The sequence below is a fragment of the Myotis nattereri genome, assembly GCF_964212035.1.
Source record: "Myotis nattereri genome assembly, chromosome: 20".
NCBI lineage: Eukaryota > Metazoa > Chordata > Mammalia > Chiroptera > Vespertilionidae > Myotis > Myotis nattereri.
Genome location: NC_138096.1, coordinates 5,196,627 through 5,223,095, shown reverse-complemented (window position 1 = coordinate 5,223,095; position 26,469 = coordinate 5,196,627). Strand labels below are relative to the sequence as shown.

The 26,469-nt window shown below is 50.4% G+C and overlaps 2 protein-coding genes across 2 annotated transcripts in view; one reads left to right on the top strand and one right to left on the bottom strand.

Moving 5' to 3' along the window:
- Nucleotides 1-2,073: 2,073 nt before the first annotated feature.
- The window catches only part of GPR137B (G protein-coupled receptor 137B), a 499,787-nt gene continuing 475,391 nt past the window's right edge, over nucleotides 2,074-26,469 (bottom strand). The window contains exon 8 of the transcript XR_013997263.1: nucleotides 2,074-2,143. The gene's annotated coding sequence lies outside the window, so the exon portion shown is untranslated. The remainder of the gene's footprint in view (nucleotides 2,144-26,469) is intronic.
- ZP4 (zona pellucida glycoprotein 4) overlaps nucleotides 17,641-26,469 on the top strand; it is a gene marked incomplete at both ends in the record, with an annotated part of 42,049 nt that continues 33,220 nt past the window's right edge. Inside the window, one exon of the mRNA XM_081114518.1 lies at nucleotides 17,641-17,792. Coding sequence (XP_080970644.1) covers nucleotides 17,641-17,792 — 152 coding nt within the window. The remainder of the gene's footprint in view (nucleotides 17,793-26,469) is intronic.

The window sequence follows — 26,469 nt, the reverse complement described above, 5'->3', positions numbered from 1 at the left end:
CCCGGCTGCCGGCACCGGCTTCCCTCCGGCACCCGGGACCCGGGCTTCCCTCCTCCGGCCACTGGCAGGAACCCAGGACCCAGGATAGCTTCCCTTGGGCCCCGGCTTCATCAGGAAGGACGTCTGGAATGATGTCCAGAAGACATCTGGTCTAATCAGCATATTACCCTTTTATTATTATAGATAGAAGCTACAGCTTTGGGACCAGGAAGTAAAGTCGCCTGTAATGAGATTCAGTGATGATATATGACTTGCTCTAGTGCAAATGAATGCGGGAGCTGATATGCATGAAAGGGCATTGCCTCTCACGCTGTAGGTGTGCAATAAAAGCTGTGAATAGATGTGATAAATCAATAAATCTTAAACTATGAATTGGCTATAAGCTTCCCAACGTAATTATCCAATATCTGATCGGACAGCTTTTCAGCAGAAATTATTTTACTGGCGGATGGATTTAAAACAATGTGGATACAGAGTCAGTAGTTCATGAACGCTGGGTCCTGGACATGTAGTCGTTGCTGTCTGAGCCACGGCAGGCTTGTGTGTGAAAGGGCACTTCTCTCTCCAACCCCGTTTCTCTGAAAATCAGTGGAAAAATCCCCTCGGGTGAGGATGAACAAAAACAACAAAATAATAATGGCAACCCTAGTAATCATAAAAATCCATATTGTAGCCCTAACCGGTTTGGCTCAGTGGATAGAGCGTCGGCCTGCGGTCTGAAGGGTCCCAGGTTTGATTCCGGTCAAGGGCATGCACCTGGGTTGCGGGCACATCCCCAGTAGGAGGTGTGCAGGAGGCAGCTGATGGATGTTTCTCTCTCATCGATGTTTCTAACTCTCTATCCCTCTCCCTTCCTCTCTGTAAAAAAAAGTCAAGAAAATATAAAAATAAAAATAATCCGTATTGTATAAGTTGTGCTTTACTCCAAAGAATGGCCACAAATATTATCCCACTTTAGCCTCTCAGTAGGACTATGAGGTAGATACTGTTGTTATTTCCATGTTATAGGCATTTAGAGTTCCTATCTATTGTGGCACCTGCTCAGGGAAATAAAGAAGTTGTAGAGAAAGGTGGGCAGATGACATCTCGCTCCATTGGCTTGTAATAATATTTACATTTAATTAGATGGAAAATGAGAACCGAGCGAAGGTACAGCTGCGAGGCAGCCAGCGGTGCAGTGGTCTGTCTTTTATGAGCAAACACTGTTGCCGATGAGGACAGGAAACAGGATTCCCAACAGCTCCACAACTGTAGTTGTTTTAAGAAACATATTGAATACGTTTCCAGTAATTCTTCTTGTTGTTATTTTTTAAATATAAAAATGAGTGTGAGCCCAGCTGGTGTGGCTCAGTGGTTGAACATCAACCGATGAACCAGGAGGTCATGGTTCGATTCCTGGTCAGGGCACATGCCCAGGTGTGGGTTCGATCCCCGGAGGGGGCATGTAGGAGGCAGCCAATCCATGATTCTCTCTCGTCATTGATGTTTCTAACTCTCCTTCTCCCTTCCTCTCTGAGATAAAATATATATATTTAAAATATATAGTGTGAAATGCTACTGAAAGTTTATACCATTTGTACTATTTTATGTCCACACCCAGAATCCTTTACTAAAGAGAAAAACAACAGTCACCTGTCATGCGCCTGGAATTATTGTTGGGCAGTCCAGAAAAATAAAAACAAATTACTCAACTTTCATCCTCACTTAACATTTCAATCGAAACAAGAAAAGGTTCAATATCACTGCACACCCTGGGACTTTCTCGTTTCTTCCTGTCGTGGTCACGGGCACTGTCCTGGTGTCCTTGCTCCCAAGAAGGGCTTGGTCGGCTTTGCCCGGTCAGAGCATCCTTCCTCCTTGTGACAAATGACACGGAGGAAGGAAGGGGCCCGGTCCATTCCTTCACCTTCTATGTTAAGAAATTATTTTTAACAGAGTTTCATGTCTTGTGGCCAGAGGTTGTTGCTTTTGTTCAGGGCGCGCTTAGGCTCAATTGTCTTATATCTTGATTGATTTTTTATTTATTGTTTGTTAATCCTCAACGGAGGATATTTTTCCCATTGATTTTTAGAGAGAGAGAGTAGAAGACAGAGGGAAACATCGATGTGAGAGAAACACATCCATTGGTTGCCTCCTGCACGCACTCCAACCAGGACCCGGGCCGGGGAGGAGCCTGCAACCAAGGTACGTGCCCTTGACCGGAATCGAATCCCAGACCTATTGGTCTGCAGGCCGACGCTCTATCCACTGAGCCAATCTGGCTATGGCTATCTCTTGATTTTTTTAAAAAATTTATTGATTTTTTACAGAGAGGAAGGGAGAGGGATAGAGAGTTAGAAACATCGATGAGAGAGAAGCATTGATCAGCTGCCTCCTGCACACCCCCCACTGGGGATGTGCCCCCAACCAAGGTACATGCCCTTGACCGGAATCGAACCCGGGACCCTTCAGTCTGCAGGCCGATGCTCTATCCACTGAGCCAAACAGGCCAGGGCTTGATTTTTTTTTTTAAAAAAAATATTTGTATTGGTTTCAGAGAGGAAGGGAGAGGGAGAGAGAGATAGGAACATCAGTGATGAGAGAGAATCATGGATCAGCTGCCTCCTGCACACCCCCTACTGGGGATCGAGCCTGAAACCCGGGCCTGTGCCTAGACAGGGAATCAGGGCTGTGACCTCCTGGTTCATAGGTCGATGCTCAACCACTGAGCCACACCAGCGGGCTCTTCCTTCTCGTTTCCCATTTCTCGGAATCTATGGCAGGCACCGGAACCCGGCATAAGCCTCGGCTTGTCCGGGAGCCTGTGATGTGCTATTCTCGTCTGCCTTTTGTCTTCACGCAGCCTCGTGTGGCCTCCAGGATACCATGTGAATCTTGATTAGTCCCAAACAGAGATCGACAGCCCTGCCATCCCCGAACTGCCACAGTAATTCAATTAAAAGGGAGTTCAATTAGACACGATTTGGGGGATTTTGCCTGCCCTGACCCCGACTTGGGGGATCCATGAGGCTCCCGAAACAGATTGAGGGCTTTGGCAAGTCTGGCAGCACAGAAAGGTGCTTCGCCAACGCCAGGATGTGCTCGGGGCCAGCAGATGTCTTTGTTTACCTGTCTCCTCTGAGCCCTGCATCCTCCGTGAGCACAGAGCACAGAGCTCGGGGGCGGGAGCCATAGGAATTGGGGTTCCCCCTCCACCCCGTGTGCTTTCAGGGTCACCGAAAGGCTGTCCTGTTTTTATTTCTCCAAGTGCAAGTCACTTTCCTCACCCCCCACCCTCATTTATATTTTCTGCGGTGATTTTTTAAACTCTATACTTTACATTTCATATCTCACTTGAAATATTTGGTCTTCAAGAGACTTTATATTCCAACAATTGTTTTTTTAATTGCACAAGAGATCAAAAGCCGGGCGATTGCTCAAGTCAGACCAATAAAAAAATAAAAAGAAAGAAAAAAAGAAGAGGAAGTGTCGGCTTGGGCAATTCTGTTTGCTCGGTGAACAAATCTTGCAATATTTATGGATTTTCCCACTTTCCTTCAGCGGGAGTAAGAGCAGTGCCCAGGATGGTTTGAAAGGCTTAACGGAATGCTTGTGGGATGAAATGACAATTGCTGGAATGTATCGTCTCTTAAAGACCACGTAGTTCAGATGGGACATGAAATTGAAAAAGACCGTGTTCCCGAAACCATTTCACAAAGACTTACTTCAGCGCGCACGCGGAAGTGAGTTGGATGATGTTATTCTATGAAATCCAAGCGTGCAGAATAAACTTCCTCGTGACTGCGCCCGTCAGAGAATAATATAACTTCATGCAAACATTAAGAATACAGTTAGTGAGCGCTGTGATTGCTGTGTGCACACTTATCTTAGGGCTCCTGGAGGACTTAACTCTGAGCCTGGAGGTCCTGAAACTTCCCGGCTGCCCCGGGAGCTGTATTATTCAACAAGGTCATTGTTAGCCGTCACCGTCGCGGCTCACCTTGGTTAATTGTTAATAGCCCGGACTCGCGGCTTGCAGGGACCGCGTTATCAGGTCAGGGACAGTTACTTGAAGTGAAACTAAGTCCTCACAGCCTTCATTCTGTGCCTTAAACACCCGATCTTCCCTGGGAGAAGGTCACGGGCATCCATTTTAGTGTCAAGAGACTCTCTGTTCCTGATGGAGATAATAATGATGGGCTTAGAAAACGGGGTGGGATCTTCAAACGTTAAGTATAGTGGGAGCTTTCCATTGCACTTGATGCCTAATATTTTGGTTTAACTGTAAGATACTATTTTATCTTTAAAAAGATATTTTGATTGATTTCAGAGAAGAAGGGAGAGGGAGAGAGAGATAGAAACATCAGTGATGAGAATCATGGATCGGCTGCCTCCTGCACGCCCCCTACTGGGGATCGAGCCCGCAACCCTGGGCATGTGCCCTGACCGGGAATCGAACCAGCTACCTCCTGCTTCAATAGGTCGATGCTCAATCACTGAGCCACGCTGGGAGGGCTCTAAGATATTATTTTATTTTATTTTTTAAAGATATTATTTTAAAGAGGAGAGTTTGTTATTCCATTACAATGTCCTTGCTTCTCTAATTATTTCAAAGGGTGAGTTTTCTACAGGGAGAAAGGCTCAGGAAAACAAATAAGATGCCTGTGCAGGATGATGAGCAAAAGTGAGACATTTAAATACGCTGAGCTTTGCTAGTCTTAACCCAACAAATCCCAAAGCACGTATAGCATTAAAGGTTAACTTGACCAGAGGAAAGGATTAACAAATAAGGAAAGAAGTCATGTACTGTAGCCGCCAAGCAAAAAATGTCTTTTGTTATCATTCCTTCCCCCTTCTCCAAATGTCTGCCTACATAACACACCTCGTGCAGGAAACGTGATGGGTTCTTAGAGTTTTTAAAACGCTCAGAAGAAGACGGTTTATATTTCGTCCTGGTGTAAACGAATGATTGCACAAAGGTAGCGTCGTCAGATAAAACTGTAGGATTTTTTTTTCCAACTGAAAAAAAATAATCGTTTTCATGACATGGGCCGGCTTTCTTTGGAGGTTAGATAACAGGACTACTATGCACATACCGACAGATCACGTCTGTGAGGTTTCTGGCATCTCAGACCCACTCCGCTGAGACTCCCAACTTCCCTGTCTCAGCCATACCCACCAGCGAAGATTCGCTCCGCTGACTCTCACTGACAGACGGCGAGCCCCCGACACGCTGCCCAAGCTCTCTGTTCTCCAGGCGGCCCTTCCTGCTCCCCACCCGTCTTGGTCCCGTCAGTCAGAGGTGGTCTGGGTGGCATTCGGTCCAGGGTCAAGGTAGAGCAGCCCTTCAGCGTTTCTGCTCGTCTAGACCAGTGATGGCGAACCTAGGACACGTGTGTCAGAGGTGACACGCGAACTCATTTTTTTTGGTTGATTTTTCTTTGTTCAATGGCATTTAAATATATAAAATAAATATCAGAAATATGTCTTTGTTTTACTATGGTGGCAAAGATCAAAAAATTTCTATATGTGACACGGCACCAGAGTGAAGTTAGGGTTTTTCAAAATGCTGACACGCTGAGCTCAAAAGGTTCGCCATCGCTGGCCTAGACTGTGCGCCTTTCACTAGCACAAGAAAGGGTTCTGACATGAGCTGACGGGCCCGAAATCTCGCTCGGCTGGGAAGCAGCGGGACCAGAGTTCAACTAAGCCAGCGGTTCTCAACCTGTGGTTGCGACCCCTTTGGGGGTTGAACGACCCTTTCACAGGGGTCGCCTAAGACCATCGGAAAACACATAGATAATGACATATTGTTTTTGTGATGAATCACTATGCTTTAATGATGGTCAATTTGTAATAATGAAATTGGGGGTCACCACAACATGAGGAACTGCATGAAAGGGTCGCGGCATGAGGAAGGTTGAGAACCACTGATAAGCCACGTCTGCAGGTAAAGGGAGACGGAGGAGCCCAGATGCATCATTAAGTCCGTGCTCTGCTCTTATGGTTGGAAAACCAGAGCGGGGAGGGGGTGGGTCATGTGACATGGTGGAGCCAGAAGTGTCTCTTAGGGTTTTAATCAGATTCAAATATAAGTATTTGGACCAAGTATCTGGCATGCTGGCTCTTCTGAGATATCCCATCCACCAGCAAGTCTGCAGATTTTACTGGAAACATGCCCAAGACATGAAACTCAGTGTAGGTATTTTTCAAAAATTCAATAAGAAATAATAATTATACAACACAAATAGAAAAGAGTGGAGTGTTTATCCCATGAGCTTTAACAGTATCAAAAGTTAATCAGTGTAGCCTGGCCGGCCTGGCTCAGTGGTTGAGCATCGACCTATGAATCAGGAGGTCATGGTTGCATTCCCTGTCAGGACACATGCCCGGGTTGCGGGCTCCATCCCCAGAGTGGGGCGTGCAGGAGGCAGCCGATCCATGATTCTCTCTCATCACTGATGTTTCTATCTCTCTCTCCCTCTCCCTTCCTCTCTGAAATCAATATATATATGTGTGAGTATATATATCTACATCTACACACACACACACACACACACAAATGTATATATATAAATCTGTGTAATTCCTAACAAATTGACACAAATAAGGGAGCAAGTAGGAACATGGGTCAGAGAGTGGGGCTGATGAGGCTGGACAGACAGACCCCGAGTCACCTGCCTGGAGGGCACGGTTGGCACTACCAGTGGGGCATGGCTTCAGGGAGCAGAAATGAAGAAGATACGATGTGGTGGGAAGATCCGGGCACTGCTTGCTGCTCAGGGATGTAGGAGGAACAGGCACGCTGGCAGGACCAAAAGCAGTGCTATAGAGAGCCCCGGGCACAGGGCAAGGACAGGAGGGTCCCAGGGGCAGACGATGCAAAAGGCCGGTGTGGACCAGCCAGGCCGTGGCAGGTGGAGATCGGGCAGCTACTGGCGGTATGTGCGCTAACAGTGAATGCAGCAGAAACACCCAACACGAACCCAGTTTAAGTGCATAGTTACTTCTGAAATGGTGCCCGGGTGTCATGAAATAATACAGGCATTAAAAAAATTTTTTTTGCCACTTTTTATTTTATTTAATTATTTTTTAAAATCCTCACCCAAGGATATTTTTCCATTGATTTTTTTTTAGCTGGGGAGGAGCCTGCAACCAAGGTCCATGCCCTTAACGGGAATCAAACCTGGGACCCTTCGGTCCACAGGCCGGCGCTCTACCCACTGGGCCACACAGGCCGGGGCCATTAAGGCCTTTTTAAAAGTGCCTCAGTGACCATGTAGACACGGAGGACGAGGCAGGGCCCTCAGCGAGCAGCGAAGTCTCGGGAGTGGAGCGTGGAGGATGAGAGAGACCAACGCCGAGGCGACGTGGGCTTTCTCGGGACCCGTGTACACGCTGCCGGTGGCTTAATGATCACAATCGCCATTCCACAAGGCGGTATTCACTATCTCCATTCGCAGAGACAAAAGAGACCTGCAGACATTTAATAGCCATCGTCCCCCGGCCACTGGCCGCGGCGGGCGTATCAGCATCGGAGTTATCTAACACGCCTTTGGCTCCACCAGGCCCCGTGGGGGGAGGCGTTGACCTTGAAAGGGGACACTTGTCCTTTGATATCTGGCAGAAGGCAAGGAAGTAAACATAAGTCAACGCGGAGACCTTCATGGCCGGACAGAGGGACACGAAAAAGCTCCCGTGGATGCCCCGTTGGTCTGCGGATGAATGTCCCTGCAGGTACGTGCCGGGGACGTGGGCCAGCGGCAGAGATTTGGGTCAGATTTTTCAGGAAACAGAGAAGATGACTGACGGGAAATAAATAAAGGGTTTGCGTTCGTTCAACGCTGCCTGTATTGGGGAGCGTGTCTTCGGAGTCTCATCTCTATTTCTGTTATTAGAAAATGGAGCACATACAGTTAGTGCGAAAAGAACTTTCCTGACGATGAGTGGGAAACAGATGTAAACTATAATTTGTATAAATGATTCAGCTCAGCACATCATTACCGGCTACAAACTATTTTAAATTTCTAGGACAACCCTTGAAGGTATTCAATTCACTGTCCTTTAGACGTTAGGAATCTTCTGAACGAATGGCAGATGCACATCTATCTGGGATTCAGTGTACAGACATTTTTCATTAAATTCCATAACTGTTTCTCTCATCCATACATAACTAAATATAAACGACATCAAGAAAAAAAATAGGGCCCTTGCTGGTGTGGCTCAGTGGATAGAGCGTCGGCCTGTGGACTGAAGGGTCCCTGGTTCGATTCCGGTCAAGGGCACCTGCCTGGGTTGCAGGCTTGATCCCCAGTAGGGGGCGTGCAGGAGGCAGCCAATCCATGATTCTCTCTCATCATTGCTGTGTCTCTCTCTCCCTCTCCCTTCCTCTCTGAAATCAATAAAAATATATTTTTTAAAAAAGAAAAAATATGGTGCCGATTCAGGGAAGACAGGGAAAACAGGGTCATGGAGAGGGACTGGTGCACGTGCAGACGGACGGCCAGGACAGGCCTCTCTGAGGATGTGACTGACAGGTGCTCTGGGAGGACTCACAGGCGGGCCACGCGGGCGGGAGACACGGGTGGCGGGCAGAGCCTCGCTCGAGTGGGCAAGCAGCGGGGAGCAGGCTGAAGTTGCTAGAGCGTGAAGGCTTTGGGGGAGCCATTCGGGCCTCGGGTTAGTGTACCCAGGCGGCAGTGGAAGAAGTTCAGCATTTTAAAATCTTCGTGGGAACATGCTGGGCATTAACCATGTAGGGTGCAGCTACGAGCCGCCATTTCCAAAGGCATATGTGTTGAGATTTTCCTGTAATCCGTGAAACTATTTTTTTCATGGCTGCATTCTTTTTTAAAAATATATATTTTTATTGCTTTCAGAGAGAGAGAGAGAGAAAGAGAGAGAGAGAGAAACATCAGTGATGAGAGAGACTCATTGATCGGCTGCCTCCTGCACGCCCCCCATAGGAGACAAAGCCCGCAACCCTGGCATGTGCCCTTGACCGGAATCGAACCTGGGACCCTACAGTCCGCAGGCTGACGCTCTATCCACTGAGCCAAACCGGCCGGGGCATGGCTGCATTCTTTATAGACTTTTCTTCCTGTACATATTTAGGGAAGTCCAAAGCAATTTGCATATCCTAAGCAGCGTACAGTCACCGAGAAACCAAGGGAAGCTTGGAGGGCTTCCGGCAAGTTCCAGCAGTTTCTGGCAGGAAAGCCATGCAGGGAGCAGCAGATGCGCGCCTTCCGGGAGGGAGCTGGGCGGGCGCCCTGTGGGGACGTGGACCCAGGGAGCCAGGATGCTGGAGCTGGCGTGGGTCTCGGTGACCAACTCATTTATAAATGAAGGGCGTGGAGCTCAGCCAAGCGATCGCTTGCCCAGGGTCATAAAAATCCTCAAGCAGAGCCAGGCCGGACCCGCTCCTGTAAGTGAGACGGGAGGAAGGGATGGGGCGCTCTCTCCCGCACACCCCTGACCGGCCGCGGTCACTCATGAAGCCAGCGTCGCGCCCAACTCCATGGCCACCTCCTCGGTCAAGTCTTCCCGGGGCCTCCTTTTGGGGACGCTGACCATCCGCATTCTTCACCCACGGAAGCCAGAGCGCTGCCGTCACAGCCACAGATGACGTCGTCTGTCCCACCTCACCTTCTCCCGCCCATTGCCTGGTGGGGGTGTCTCTGCTCCTTTGGGGATCCACACGTGAAACTTCTTATTTTGGTCTCAGCCATGGCTTTCAGATGACTGGCTCAAGCCTCCTTTTCCGGCGGCATCCTCAGCACCTGCTGACAGCCAGCAGCGATGCTGTCGCTCTGTCCATGTCTATGGTTGCATGCAGTTCTCATGTAGAATTCCCAGCTCGCCTCCCACTCGAGCCCCCTTGTCCCTGGCGAGGGCCAGCCCAGGTGCGTGGGGTGGAGGGCGTGGTGTCCCCCGGGGCCAGTCCCCTCCTGTCACACCTGCAGCCAGGGGCACAGAGGCGGCTGGGAAGGGGAATAGCTCTACAGAGTGGGGGGGTCCCGCCCTCTGCTGGTGGCTTCTCTGTGCCGCCCGGTGACTGGGACACGCTCTGGGGAGCAGGAGCCGGGAAGGCAGCCCTGGGCAGGGGCCGGCTCTGGCTTTGTTTCCGCCTCTTCTCACCTCGGAATCCTGGACGTGAGAGTGTGAAAAGCCACCTGAAGTGCTACTGCGTGCGCCTTGCAACGCGATGAAGAAAATTCACAGGCAGAACCTCACCATAAATGCTCCCAAAGATGCCGCTGGCTCCGTGGAACCGTCAGCCACACATCGATCGCTCCACATCGCCCCGCGATCGCCTAATCGGCATGCAGGCACGGGCCATTTCACCGCATCAAAGACTGCTTACTGCACACCCACCGTGTCTGCAGTCCTTCGATGACTCTGCGAGATAGATATCATTTCCATTTCATCGATGATTCTCAGGGTTCCATTATTTTTCTGAGGCTACAAAGCTAAGAAGGGCTTTTCAGCTCCCTTCCCGGGATCTATGTGATCTGGGGAAGGAAAACATCTCATCTGTGCTACCGTCGTCCTTGTTGACTCAATGCAAGCTTTCCCTTTACCCGAAGCTCAAGGCCTGTTTCAGGAAGAGATGAGGAACACGTCGCTTCAGAAATGGATGTGCAGGAGGAATGCTGTGTTTCAGAGTTTGTGACGTTCAGGGCAAATACATTTTTGTCTTCATCAGAGAGAATAACTGAAGGCTGATGTAGAAAGAGATGCATCGGGTGTCCTGCCTTTTCCCCGGGAAGAAGGGAGGTCGGAGGCTGCGGGAAAGATGGGAGGGCTGAGACAAAGGGACGCCCCCCCCCCCCATCTTCGGGGCCAGGATCGCAGGTGATGTGAATGAACCGAAGGACCAGCAGGTGGAGTCACCGTCAGGGACGCCCAGCCACGCCCACCCCACAGACACATTCAGACACGCAGGCTGAACACACGGGTGTGAGGGGGACATTTTAAACACAAATGTCTCCCTTGCTTCGCTGCCCTGACTTACCACATTCTTAAAATCAGGAAAATAGGTCATTTAGCTTAACCTTTTTCAGTGAGGATGGGCAGTAAATATGTCCTTTAAAGTGTTCACAAAAATTTAAAAGTTGTGAATATTGACATGGAGATATCCACAGGAATGATAAAGAAGGTACGACAACCCGATACAATACAGACTTAGTGAACTATCGGATATTTGGTAATGATACTAAACAAATAATCATTAACAAAACAACCCGGATCATGGATGTGCGTCTTGAAAAGATGTTAAGGTAAGCCATGAAATTTCATGTTATCTTTTATTCTATATCTGCTGGCTAATTTCAGTAAACGTATAAATGTACCGTGTGAAATAGTCTGTATTTTTTTTCTTTGGATTAAGACAACTTATATCTTTCTATTTATAAAACTAAAAAAAAATATGTCGTTCAATCGGATTTAATTGAGGACACAAAGACAGAATTCACATCCAGTAGCGTCTCGCTGTTGGTATAATTAATTTCAGTTGTATTTGTCATGCTTTGTTCAGTAAGACCCAGAGTAGGTTAATTAAATGGTAGCATCATGTTATTTTTTTTTTAATGCTGCACTTTCTGACTTAAAATATTCTAATCTAGAATAGAATTTTACAATGAAAATGTTGGTGTTTTGACTCTCCAAGGATAAATGAGTAAAACACAAGCATCGTAACGTCTAGGTCAGCAATCCTAGGCCATTGTCACTGAGAATCAGTAATGAAATGATCTCTTTTTCGGCAGTATAAGAAAATCATTCAAATATGCGTAAGAAGTTTGAATTTTTTTGTATTGTTCTTTTAAAAATATATTCTTATCGATTTCAGAGAGGAAGGGAGAGGGAGATAGAAACAGCAACGATGAGAGAGAATCATGGATCGCCTGCCTCCTGCACGCCCCCCACTGGGGATCGAGCCCACAACCCGGGCCTGTGCCCTGACCGGGAATCGAACCGTGACCTCCTGGTTCATAGGTCTACGCTCAGCCACTGAGCCACGCCGGCCGGGCAGAAGCTGGAATGTTTTGCACTGAGAAAGCCATAGGTAAGGCCTCCTCTTCCTCCTGAGTAGAGAGAATTCTCCGATGTGGAGGGCTGTGCGCCTCCCCACTCCCAGCCGTGTGACTGTGACTCCCCTCCAGCTCAGCCAGTCCTGGCCAGGACCGGGAGGCTGTTGAATCAACCTCAGGCCCCCCACCTGGAGGGGGCAGCGTTTACCTGCCAATCAACCTGGAATTGACTCCCTAAAGATGAGCCCCAGGCCCCCATGCACAGTCAAGAGTCTCAGCATTGCCCTACACCCCCCACCCCCCTTGCCCCCCCAAACCAGCCCTGGCCACTCATTGAATTTCCCCCCAACACGTCTACGTTGCACAATGGCTTGACCCTTTCCAACGTCCCCCATTAAACCCGGTTTTGTTTGTGCTGGAAACGAAATGGGTGATTGGAGAGGTAACTAATCACCTTCACCTGCCTCGTAGCCCTTCAGGTGCGTCTGGTTCCTCTCCCTGACCCTCTCGTTGACTTTTTAAACTTCAAAATAAAATTCACACCTTCACCCAAAGCCAAAGAGAAGGGGCCTCGACGGACATTTTTCTTGTGCCCAGACCAGGAAGCCTCCCTTTAAGATCAGCGTCGGAAAGGGGCTGCGTTCTTTGTACTCCTCCCTCCTCCCTCCTCCCTCCTGTCCTGTCCGCGGGGCTTGCTGGCCTCACTTGCTCCCTGCCCTTTGCCTTCTCTGTGCTACTCTTGCCACTGGGTCCCGGACACCCTCTTACCTCCCATCACGTTCAGCCACAGGGAAGCCCGGGCGAGAGACGGTGGCGGTGGGAGGCCGTTCTGGGTGTCGCCTCCTGAATGCTCGCCCTGTTCTGGGCTCATGGTCTGGACGTGCCCGTCGGGGCACCCCTTCCCCACGCGCCCGCTGCTGCCTCCTGAGGACCCAGGAGAGGAGACGGGTTCCCGGTGCCCACGGCCGCCATCCGAGGTGCCGCAGCACCTGCTCAGGCCTCTTAAATCAGCCCCTTATTAACCGTCTCCGGCGTCCGCCTCCCCGTGTCCCCTGCCTCCCGTCGGAACTCCATGGCTCCGTCTCCCGCAGCTCCTCCCTGGGAGGGACACGTGGACTTGGGACTCAGGTCGGAGCTCTCGGGTCCTCTGTCTCCATCCGTCACTCTTACGGCCGGAAACAGGGCGGCTGGTGGGGAATTGCAGTGTGGCGCCCAGACCCCATCCGATGGGGCAGCCGCTGGCGGGAGCACACAGAAGGCGGATTTTCACCCGCTGCTGAGCCAGCACCCCCCCCCCCCACCCCCCCCCCGGCGAGGAGAGGACAGACAGCCGGTCCCCCAGCGCCTCTCACCTCCTCTGCCGCGTGTCACAACCTGGACCTGTCGGCCCTGACACGTCTCCAGTGTCAACACCGTCGAACTACCTGCAACCATAACCCTTTCAAATGCTCTTACTGCTCGCAGCTCCTCCCCGGGTGGCACTGCTGCTGATCCGGCTGAAGCAGACGCTGCCTCGTAAGCAAGGTGAGATGTCCCCCCACGACTCGGTCCTGTGCCTCGGCTGACAGATGGCTGATGGGGCCTCGCCCCCCTGCTCCCCGATGACACGAGTTTATCTTCTCCGCCAGGTGCCAGCCCCGCTCGTAAAGAGGCACACGGATGGTTTCCGCGAGGAGAGCAGAGCGAACCATCAGTCTGTCTCCCTCCCGTTGACAGCGGCGGCAGCTGAAACCGAATCGATGCTCTCGAGGCAAAATCATTACGGCGGGAATTAAAGCGTCGTCTCCATGTCGCTGCGTTAATGAATGGCTTCGCGGCTGCTGCCGCCTGAGTCTCCGGAAGGAACTCTCAACGACGGGGAGTTCCTCTCAGCCCCTCGCTGACGCCGTCCCTCCTTGCCTGTCGGCTGATGGGGTATCGCGCACACATTGTGCACACGCCCAGTCAGGACAAGCAAGGGGCACCTGCAAGGAGCATCCCCAGCAAGGTGTGTGTGTGTGCATGTGCGCGTATGTGTATGTGTGCACACACGTGTGCATGTGTGAGTATACGTGCATGTACGAGTATGTGTGTGCATGTGCATGTGAGTATGCGCTAGTATGTGTATGCGCACGTACGCACATGTGCGTATGTGTTAGTATGTGTGCGCACGGGCATGTGTGAGCATACATGTACATGTGCATATATGTATACATGTGCACGCACGCATGTGAATATGCGCGCACATGTATATGTGCATGCGGGCACACACACGTGTTAGTGTGTGGGCATGTGGGTATGTGTATATGTGTGCATGTGTGTGCATGTGTATGTGTGTGTGCGTGTGTGGCATTTTATCTGACCCCTCCTTCTGCTGGGAACTGGCACGGGCTATCCCACCAGGAAGCCTGTCTCTGGCACAGCTCCCCTCGGCGTCAGTCAGGAGGACAGGGAATTTTTACAAATAAAAAGGAAAGACGCCTCCTGTGGGTCAGACAGGAGACCTACATGGGAAGAGGGGAAGACTGGGTATGTCCCAGAGCGTCCCCCAACCCCAGTCACCCAGGAGTGCCCGCCCGCTGCCCCTGCAGCCCCCGGCCCGCCTCACCAAGGCCTGAATTGGAACCGTGGCGGGGTTACCGCTCACCAAGAAATGGCTCCACCCACTGGGCCACCCCCCAGGGCAGACGCCCCTTTTCTATACGACTGAGCCCCGCCCTGTGCTCCCTCCCCTCAGCACAGCCCCCCGCGGCCTGTGAGCCTCCTGGCAGCCCAGGCAGCCCCTCCCGCAGCCCGGCCAGGTGCCTGGCCTTCCTCACGACCAGCCCTGCCCTTGCTCCTCCTCCTCGGTTCCATCTGCTTCTCACGTGTTAGAAAGAAAATCAACTGAATGTGTCATCGGAGACATTCCAGACAACACGGGGAGTTGAAATGATCACTTTCAAACGGTACTGCAGGGAGGGGGCCGAGGATTAGGCGCTTCCCGGTCTGTCTCACAAACACGCCTCCGCTGGGCTCATCACGGTGAGGACACGGCCCTGGAGCAGCTTTCCGGACTATTCTCAGATTCATCAGTAAGAAGTGCAATTGGGGGGGGGGGGGGATGCAGAACGTAGTTGTTATAGAAATGCCTGAGGAACTGTTGCAGGTAATCTTCAATTCTTTTGAAAGTGAATAAATAAATCAGTGTTTGTAACTGCTGGTCTTGGACGAATTTGGGGAGAAAACGCTGTTGAGCTGCCCAGATAAGCATTAAATAATAACCAATAAAATAACATCTTAAACGGTAGTAAATATTGGCCCGGAGTGAGGCTTTTACCTTGTAACAAATATTAAAAGGTAAACGTTAGATATATCTTCTTAATTATGACCGTAGACTCAAACTGTTAAAGTAATGAATACAGCAAATAATTACCATGGGGTGACCGTTACAATAATTCTGTTCTAAATGCTGTGTGTATGTACACACACACACACACACACACACACACGCATTTGTATTTTATCCTCACGTTGACCCACTTAGCCACTACATATGCTGGTACTTATTAATATGGTGATATAGTTAATGACCAGAACATTTTTAAATTAAATACAGAACTTACTTTTAATGGGATTTTTCAAATATTTCACATTTGCATAATGGGCAGGAGAAAGCAGGATTGGATAAAAAGTAAAATGATAGACACTTCTCTTACATGGGGGTGGGGTGCGGGAGAGTTAACTTCAGGGTGGACATGGCTACCCACCATGACTCGCTTTTATTAGAACGTTTTCCTTTCAGACCATCCTATGTGGCAGCTCTAGGCCTGAGTTTGCAAGGCCACCACGCAGGCCTCTCCTGAGCTCATCAGGGCTCGAATGTGGCCCCACAATCGAAAGTCTGTCTCCCAACAAGAAATGACGAAGCCAGAAAAAAAAAAACACACACCACACACACTCTGAAGAGACAAAGCAATCATCAGATTCAGACTCAGATATGACACAGATGCTGGGATGATCAGACAGGGAAATTAAAATAACTATGATTAGCATATTATATTAAATGCTCTAATGGAGGACGTGGGATCATTCTGGCAGTTTCAGCAGAGATGGAAACTGTAGGAAATAATTCAAATCAAAACGATGGAAATCAAAGGCACGGTGATGGAGATGAGCAATGCCGTTGACACGCTCATCAGATGACTCAGTACAAACTAGGAAATCGTTGGGCTTGAAGAGGAATGATGACAAATTACCCACACGGAAAGGCAAAAAGGAAAGAGAACAGAAGAAAAAAAATCCCAGTGCCTCCAAACGCTAAGAAACAACACCGAAAGGTCGAACACTCCTGTAATTGGAATCCAAGGAAAAGAAAAAAAGAGAAAATAGGGCAGAAGAAATCCTTAAGGAAGCAATAGCGGAGTCGGTCTCATCTGTGTGTGTTTTCTATACCCCCAAGCGATGGACGCAGTCCTGACCCTGTCTCCCCGGAGGGCAGTAGCATCAGACCCCACAGGGAAAGGTCTCGGTCCTCAAGGACTGCCCCACCCCACTCCAGAGGCCGGTCCCTCGCCCAGGCTGTCACTTCTGTCATTTGCGCATCTGACCAAGAGGCGACAAATAAGAGGTTAAAAAAGACCCCCTCCACCTCAGCCCTGGCTGGTTTGGCTCAGTGAATAGAGTGTTGGCCTCCAGACCGAAGGGTTCCAGGTTCAATTCTGGTCAAGGGCACAAGCCTGGGTTGCGGCCTCAATCCCCAGTAGCAGGCATGCGGAAGGCAGCTGATCAATGATTCTCTCTCATCATTGATGTTTCTATCTCTTTCTCCTTCTCCCTTCCTCTCTGAAATCCATAAAAATATATTTAAAAAAAGACCCCCACTTTGATGAATTTGCTGGAGTGCCTCATCAGACTCCCCGCTATTGTGAAAGGATATAACGCAGGGACTGCCGGCCGGAAGAGGTGCCCGGGGGACGGTGTCTAGAAGGGGCACAGAGCTCCCCCTCTCTCCGAATCTGCACCCCTCCCACCACTCAGAAGCGCTCCCAGCCCCATCCTCCTGGGATTTCATGGCGGCTCCATGATCGGCATGACGGAGGACATCCTTGGCCGTTAGTGATGGATTCTCCTGCCCCTCTCTTCTCTGGAGGCCTGGGTGGTATGGAAGTTCCAACCCTTGCCCAGTCCACGCTCTCAGGAGGTCTGGGGTGTGGCCATGGCATTTAGCCGGAATCATTCCACCTACGGCAAGAAAGAAAGCGGGGGATACATCAGTGGTGCCATTGATATTCCCCTTTACTTATTTTAAATATATTTTTATTGATTTCAGAGAGAGAGAGAAACATCCATGATGAGAGAGAATCATGGATCAGCTGCCTCCTGCACGCCCCACACTGGGGATGGAGCCCACCACCCGGGCCTGTGCCCTGATCGGGAATCGAACCGTGACCTCCTGGTTCATAGGTGGACGCTCAACCACTGAGCCACACCAGCCGGGCTTCCCTTTTATTTTGCAGAGAAATCACGTGACTGCGGGCGGGTGACCGTGAACACAGAGAGAGGGTGCTTCCCACAGCTGGCCTCCGCGCAGGCCTTGTGCCAACAACGGAAAGTGGCGTCTTTCACACCTGACCCCGCCCGGAGCCCTTTGTCGCTGGGCAGGGACGCCATGACGCTGAAGGATTGCCTCCTGAGCTTGTTTACAGACCCGAAGTTCAGTGCCACCGCCTCACCGGGTACCCGCCTGGCAGGGGACAGTCCAGGCACTAAAACCCTCAGCTACGCCAACACCCCTCGCTTTACCACGGAGCTGGTTTTCAAGTAGGAATCAGGGCTGCGATGAAAAGCAATCCATTCTCTGGCTCCGGCTCCATGAAATTAGCTCCGTAATGACATGCTCTCCAGCTGATTAATTTTTTCCTGGCGGGGACATCTGCTGTCATTTGAACGCTGTCCAGTATGAAGCTCCGAAGCAGATGGGGACAGCATGGGAGACGTCGGGTGGGCTCGTGGTTGGAAGTCCTCCTGTTTCTTTCGGATACGCCTTGCGACAGGACAGGGTGGCCACTCGCCCTCCGTGGGAGCAAGGCAGTGGTCAGCGGTCACAGGGAACAAAGGCGTGACCTCAGGGGGGGACCTGGGCCCCACGAGGCCCGGGCTCCAGGCTGCCCCTCGAGGGCGCTTGGACGCGCACACGCCGAGTGATTAAACACTCGGTGAGCGCCTGGGCTGCCAGCTGGACGCGACTTGACACCCTTATTAATCTTGAGAAACGGCCTCACTTTCATCTGATTAGAAAAGTTTGGAAAAGCCCGGTGCCATGTGTCCGCGTCGCTGCCAGCCGATCATGCCAGTTGGCAGTTTTCATTCATTAACAGTTTTCTTTTTCATTAACGGGCCCGGGTGCTTCGGGGTGGCTCTCTGTTGCCGCTTCCTGGGCGCAGGCAGCCACCGGGAAGCAGATGTTCCCGTCCCGGGCGCTGCGAAATGTTGGAACTCTCTCAAGAGGCCCCGGTTGCTGGAGCCACAATGAGGTCCTTCTCCTCCCTCGACGGGTCTCTCTCTGAAGCCGGGCCAGGAGCCTCCGTACCTTGCATCTCGCTCGCTGGTAGACGTGCATGAAGCTGCCAATGTCACGGCCATCCGCTGAGCCGGGCTCCATGGCAGGGGAGCCAAAGAGCGTGGATTTCTGGAGCCTAACATCTCAGTCCTTCGAGAAGAAAGCTTGTGTGAAGCAGGAACCTCAGTGACTAACAGGGGGCGGTGGGGCCTCCGCCGTGCAAAACAGAAACCAGTGCAACACGTCCATCGTGGAACAGAAATCTGTAAAATAATAAGGAAGGAAGAGAGGAGAGACTGGGGGTGGGGGGAGGAGGTGGGGAAACAAGCTCTTCGTTGAGTTTTCAAAGATCGAATGGATTCATTCAGCTACAAAAGGGAAGGGACATTAGTCCAAGTGGGAACAAATGTATTCAGGCATAAAATGCCCCTTTAGCCTGGCCAGCATGGCTCAGTGGTGGAGTGTCGCCCTATGAACCAGGAGGTCGCAGTTGGATTCCTGGTCAGGGCACAGGCCCGGGTTGTGGGCTCTATCCCCAGCGCGGGGCGTGCAGGAGGCAGCCAATCCGTGATTCTCTCTCATCATGGATGTTTCTATCTCTTGCTTCCTCTCCCTTCCTGTCAATAAAAATGTATTTTTTTTTAAAAAAATAAAATGCCCTTTTAGGCATTAGACACGCATCCAATGAGTGAAAAGGCAGGAAGGGACATTCAGGCCAGTGGTTCCCAAACTTTGCAGCCTCGGGACACCTTGACACCCTTAAATATTACAAGGCCCATCGGAAACCTCCCTTTGCAGAGGTTGTAGCTATAAGATTTACCATCTTTGAAATTTACATGGAGATAGTTGTTAAATATGTATGCATTCATTCATTTAAAAAGACACACACATTTATGACATAATGATCTTTCCCAAACTAGAAAATAATAGTAAAAAGTACGGCATTGCTTTTGAGGAGTTCTGGGCAAATGGAACACAAAGAGATTCTTGTGTTTGCTCCAAACTCGCTCCATTGCACTATGTTGTTTTGCTTGAAGGAGGGGGAGGAAAGAGGATGGGGTTTTTAATGGCCTCGACAGAGAATTGTGGCTATTCTTTTTAACTCCACATAAAAATTCCCCCAGTGGCAGTTTCTTAGAGGTTGGTGCACTGAGAAGTCTGACATGATGCTAATTTAGTTTTCGTACTCCTCAGTTGCATTAAAACCCATGATTTGTCTTGCTCTGTGAACGGACCTTTCACCCAGGACATCATACACTGGCCACTTGGAAAACACTGGTGCTTGTCCTGGACGGTGGCTCCGCTGGTTGGAGCGTCCTCCTAAACACCAAAATGTTGCGGGTATTCTCGGTCAGGGCACATAGCCAGGTTTCTGGTTCGATCCCTGGTCAGGGCGTGGGAGAAGGTGTTTCTCTCTCACATCGATGTTTCTATCTATCATCCTATATAATAAAAGGCAAATATGCAAATTGTCACCTTGGAGTTCCACTGGGAGACCAAGAGTTCGCTTGCTCACTATGACGTGCGCTGACCACCCGGGGGCAGTGCAGAACATGGCAGGTGACCAGTGGCGGTGGGGTGCTAAGGGAGCGAGGGAAGGAGGAGATGGGGAGACAGGAAACCTGATTGGCCCTGATTGCCAGACAGGCCTAGGGACCCTACCTGTGCACGATTTTCATGCACCAGGCTTCTAGTCTATATCTATCTTCTATCTATCTATCTATCTATCTATCTATCTATCTATCTATCTCTATCATCTATCTATCTATCTATCTATCTATCTATCTATCTATCTATCTATCTATCATCTATGTCACCCCTCTCTATCATCTATCTATCTATCTCTCCTTTTCTCTAATACTAATAAGCATGTCCTCAGTTGATGATTAAAAAAATAGAAAATATTGGCTCCCTGTATTCCCAGATCTTGTCAATGTGGACACACATCTCCTTATTCAACACCCAGAACCCAGCTCTGCACCTCCCCAGTCACCTCAGAAAGTCTTCTGGTTTTGAGAAGCCAATTCACAGTAGCAGACACAAGTCTTCCCAAATTCCTTTTTTTTGGCGGAAACACTTGGATTTCATCAGTGATTTTTCTTGAGGCAGGAGCCAAATCCGAACACCTGCCGCCTGCCTATCAATCACACTTGGAAGAAAAATGTTCCAGGGAAACCAGTGCCCAGAGCAGCGGGCACCTCGATCTCTTAGGTGCTTCTTCTCAGAGACCCTCGCCCCGTCCACACACCCCCGCCCCCCACCCGTGGGTGCGGCTGCAGCTGGAGGCAATGCTAAGCCCTCCGTCTTCCAGTTGCCGCAGCGCCGCTGCACTTTAATAACTGCATTGGCCCCACTTCCCTCCGGGGAGCAGGCGCTGGAACATTCTGTGCCCCGCAGAGTGACTTGCATGGCAACACGGCCACGGAGAAGCACAGGCCGGGAGCCGGGCTGTCCAGGGGGAGCAGCGCCTCGGCACGGGGCACACCCAGCCCCCCGTGTTTACTGCCCCAGGACGGGTGGCCCCACCTGTGACCCTCAGCTTCAGTTCTCACTTTCCACAGAGAGAAAAAGTGGCTCCTCAGGCCCCCAGGCCCCCAGTAAAGAGCCAGTGGGGATGGGGGACACAGCAGAACGTGGGTCTCTCTTAAACGCAACCTGGAATTTGGAAAGCAGGGCCCACCTGTGCCCGGATGCCTTCCCACCTCTGAGCCTCACGCACCCCGGCTGCTGACACGCATCCAGCTCCCGTTACGTTCACTCACACATGGACCCACTTGCTCATCCACCGACTAATTCCCTCGGCAAATATTGATGGAGCTTGTGTGCGAGCCATTAGGCGAATGAATGGGTTTAACAATGAGTGAGGCTGGGGCCTGTCCAAAAGCGGTTGCCACCCATCGCAGGAGATCAGACGGTTATTCAAGCATCTCTGATGAACGCGAGAACCGCCAGGAGCCACGGGCTGGTGCCGGCGGCGCGCTGGGCACGCGTGTGAATGGAACTTGGAAACGTTCATTGAGGTTTTGGCACCGAAGCCATGATTCCAGGGCTAACGGAGGAGGTGAGGACATTTAATCAGAGTAAGTGACTTCGGGAAAGGCAGAGAGATGGGAAAGCAATGCTGCTGGAACTTGAGGGCCACCACACTGGGTACCTGGCCAGCTGTGTCTTAAAAAATGATTCTAAGAGATGAAGCTGGAAGAAGCAGTCGTGCCCCCCAAGAAATCCAGTCTTGCTTGGGCTCCCCGAGACGCACTTCTCTCTGGCGAAATCATCGACCGTTGCTGGCACGGCGCCTTTTCTACTAGAAATGATGCAGAAAATGTTTATCTTCCTTCTTAAGCGTTTACAGGAAGATGAGCTCGGACACATATCACCTCACCTTTCCGTATCTGTGATGACTAGACGCGATGCTTCATTATGGAGATGAGCCAGCTGCAGGCCAAGTGGAGTAGTTCAGGATTTATTTACTTTTATTTATTTCTCTCCTTGCCCCCCTTTTAACACCTTAATCTGCTTTTAGACAGTCAGGCCGAGGAGTACTTTTCTCAAGGTAATAATTTAAATGGCAATATATAGATGCCCTCGCCAGAGGTGAACGTAACTCCTGGAAAAGCATATAATTGCAGGATGGTCTTTATAAAGAACCGTGCTGAGTGTATGTCTCAGATTTTAATATTTTTTGAAGTTAGAGCGAGCTGTCCTCAAATTATTTTTTAGGTTTGACTTTGTGTATTATAAGCCTTATTTAATAGATTTACAGATCTCAGAAAATAAACCGTGGAACTTAATTTGTTTAATGAATATCTTCCAGAAGATTTTCTTTAATGCATTGAGATAAAAGAGGGGGGAAAAAAAACCCAGAAGGAAAATAAATACTTGGGAAAATTTTTCAAATTGCATTACACGAAAATAGAATTCCTTTGGAAGGATAGCAGACGCAACAAATTAAAGCTGGAAATCTGAGGGCAAAAATGACTTCGAGAGAAAAACAAGCTTTCTCTCGTGGGTTTTAAGATGATTAGAGGGAAAACAGCTGCTAGGAGACACAACATGTTAATTATAATGTTTAGATAAGAGAAATGATTATCAAGAGAAAATGGGGTGAGATTCCAACAGTGCGCAGTGAACCGCCCGCGGCTGGCATTGGGGGGAGCCCCTCCATCTCATGCGGGCCATTCACGGAGGTAAGCGGACCCGGTTTTCCTCGGAGCTTCCAAACAGGCAGAATTACACGCAAAACCGGCAGAGCCCGGCAGCTGGAGCGGGGAGGGGGCGGAGATGCGAGGGAGTAGCAGCCGGGAGAAAACCCCGCTCTGCTGTCTGCTCCTGGATGGTCTTGGGTTTGGGGAGGCACAAGCCAGAACATTGGGGGATTGTATTAAATGCCAGGAGAATAGCCCATTAAACACACTCATCGGGCTAATTATCACCCATATGGAGACACCATCTCACTTGGGATTTTCGGTGGGAGGCAGCATGCGTCTCCTGAATAACAGCGGCCGGCGAGTGAGAGTCAAGGTCAAATTCTGCATCCTCTAAACCCCATCAATGTACAGGAAGGAGGCACCTCCACACACAGCACTCTGACATTATATATGTGTGTGTGTGTGTGTGTGTGTGTGTGTGTGTATATATATATATATATATATATATATATATATATATATATAGCCAGCTTGGCTGTGGATGGAGCGTCAGCCTGCGGACTGAAGGGTCCCAGGTTTGATTCCCGCCAAGGGCACATACCTGGGTTGTGAGCTCGATCCCCAGTAGGGGGTGTGCAGGAGGTAGCCGATCAATGATTCTTTCACCATTGATATTTCTATCTCTCTCTCCTTCTCCCTTCCTCTCTGAAATCAATAAAGAAATATAAAAAAAATATAGATATATAGATATATAGATAGATATAGCAGCCCTGGATAGGGATATATATAGAGATAGATAGATAGATAGATAGATAGATAGATAGATAGATAGATATAGCAGCTGTGTACAGGGTTGCTCAATGGGTTGGAGCATCACCTCATGCACCAAAAGATTGTGGGTTCGATTCCCGGTCAGGACACAGGTTTCAGGGTCGATCTTCAGTCGGGGTGTGCACAGGAGGCAACTGATGGATGTTTCTCTCTCCCTTCCTCTCTGAAACAATGAAATATATATATATATTTTTAAAAGAACAGCTTATAGCTGAGGAAACTGAGTCCCCACACTGCCCGACAGTGACGAGGAGGAGATGCTACAGGGCAGAGGAGAGGCCCGCACCAGGCGGAGAAGACGGGTTGCTCTCTGAAGCCTGGACACACATGCTAAGCCTTAAACGACTCGTCTTTGAGCTGGGAGTGCTGCGTGGGGGGCTCTGAGAAGAGGGGGAGCAGAGGAGCCGGTGCCCGGAAGTGGAGCATCACCCCGGTGGGTGGGGCACGCCCATATTTTGGTGCCAAACCTTAAGTTATGGCACCAGGAATGAGCCTGGATGCGAAGGAGTTTGGACATTGCCTCATAGATCATTTTTTTTTTTTAAAAGACCAGCATTATCAAAATTGAAAGCTTAGCTCATCAGCAATAAACCTGTTAAATGTTCTGCAAATCCTTGCACTCCGCCTGCAATGCAATCATCATCGAATGAGTCACTTACGGGAAGTGCCGGCCCAGGGAGGGCCAGGCCAAAATCAGCATCGGTTGCTAATCTCCTGAAAGCAGACTCAGACGCGAACACTCGCTCCAGGATCGGGGACCTTTTGATCTCCATTTAATCCTCAGGAGGCCGAGTCAGGCTGCGGGGGAACGGCAGTAAACATGCGCCTGGGGAGGTTGCACGGAGCCCTGCGGGGACGCTCCATCGCAGCACATAGCAGCAAGGCTTTGCTAACCAGGACGTTTTCGAAGTCTCGGTCCAGGTTGTCTAACTCTGTCGCGTGGTCAGCTGGTAGTGTGGCCCCAATGTGACTTTGTAAAAAATATATTCTTATTGATTTCAGAGAGGACGGGAGAGGGAGAGAGAGAGACACATCAATGATGAGAGAGAATCACAGATCGGCTGCCTCCTGCACGCCCCCTACTGGGGATCGAGCCCACAACCCGGGCATGTGCCCCTACCGGGAATCGAACCGTGACCTCCTGGTTCCTAGGTCGATGCTCAACCACTGAGCCCCCCTGGCCGGGCCCAAATGTGGCTTTTTGGATCTTTTCCTTTCCTTCTCCCCTTTGGAACAATGCAGACGTACCCACAGGCCCACAGGGATTGTCTCTAACGTTGCCCACCTCGGGTGTCCACGGGGCCACTTCCTGCCGCCTGAGCCCATGACGGAGGCGGTGAGAATGGGTTCCCTCGGGGAGCCCAGCCGCAGCTGGTGCTCAGCTTTTTAAACGCTCACTGGCCCTGGGCAATGCTGTGTGTTTACCAGGCGGTTATGTTTTCCAAATGGAAAGCCCTTTGATCACTGCCGCGCTATTGTTGCGGAAAAAAGGAAGAGAGAAAAGACCACAAAAAATCAAATCAGGATTCCACCTCTCGTACCTTTTCATCTGGGGCCTGAGGTCGGTTCTTCCAAATGCTCTGCGGGCGGCCCCAGACGAGCGGACGTGCGGGCGGGCGGGCGCCAGGTAATTACTTTCCCACACCTGCTCCTCTCCGGCGGATCCAGACACCTGCGCGTGCTTTTGGAGAAGGAAAATGAATTCAGCGTCGGGGACATTTAAAGGTCCTCATTACTTTAACCGAGAAATAAAGCCATTTAATTTTGCTTTGAGATGCCTGATTGCTGGCCCCTCCGAAGGCGCGTACCTCCCCCAGCGGGGAGCTCTAGTGGCTGCAGACGGCACCGAGGAGGGGAGCAGCCACGTGAAAATGCAGCCGAAACAGCGTCTCTTGGTTAAATCGGCTGCGTTCCTCCTTCCGTCTTGTTGGGTCCCGGCGCCTCTGCCGGGGACTCGACCTCTTTGGAGGCCGGGACCTGGAAAAAGACAGGAGCGGCCGGAGGTAGGTGGGGTCATGCTTTCTTGCAAACGAAGCAGCCAGTGGCACCTTTTATACTCACGCAAACAAAAGAGGCTCCGTGCCCAGGAGGGATGTCTGTGTTACGTTAACATGAGCAGGCAGGCGATCTAAGGGTGCACCCGGGCAGCATGTTTGGTGACAACTGCTGAGTCATGGCCTTCGGCCTGGGTATGGCAAACGGGCCTTTAAAATGTGGCGTACTGGGGTCAGGGCCCCCCTCCCCAGATTTCTTGATGTTTCCACATGTTTCAACCAAAAGACATTTGACTCGTGTGGCACAGTCAGCCTGTGGGGCCTGGGCGGCTCAGGGAAGCGCCATGAGGCCTCCCCAAGGGTTAGCGGGAACCACGTCCCAGGACCCACTCGCACACACCCCGTCTGGGCTCCGGGACAACGCCCCACGCAGCTCCCGACTCAGCCATCAGCAAACTCTTCCTAAGACAGGTGATACCCCCAGAGCTGATGCAGTGAATTAGCTCCTCCCAATATTTTTAAAGAATATTTTTAAAAATTGATTTCAGAGAGGAAGGGAGAGAGAGAGAGAGATAGGAACATCCATGATGAGAGAGAATCATGGATCGGCTGCCTCCTGCACGCCCCACACTGGGAACCGAGCCACAACCCAGGTACGTGCCCTTGACCGGGAATCGAACAGTGACCTTCTGGTGCCTAGGTGGACGCTCAACCCCTGAGCCAGTAGGGGGCGTGCAGGAGGCAGCGGATTTATGTTTCCTTCTCACGCGGATGTTTCAATCTCCCTGGCTCCTCTCCTTTCCTCTCTCTAAAAATCAACACAAATATTTTTAAAAAGAAGCCTTTAGCAGGGAAGTGAAGTGAAAATAAAAAAAAAAATCTCATTTCTGCCGGAAAAAGAGTCAGATTATTTATACAGAAAGAGGAAGTGAGACTAAGCAAATGTTATAGCTAATGTCTGTTGA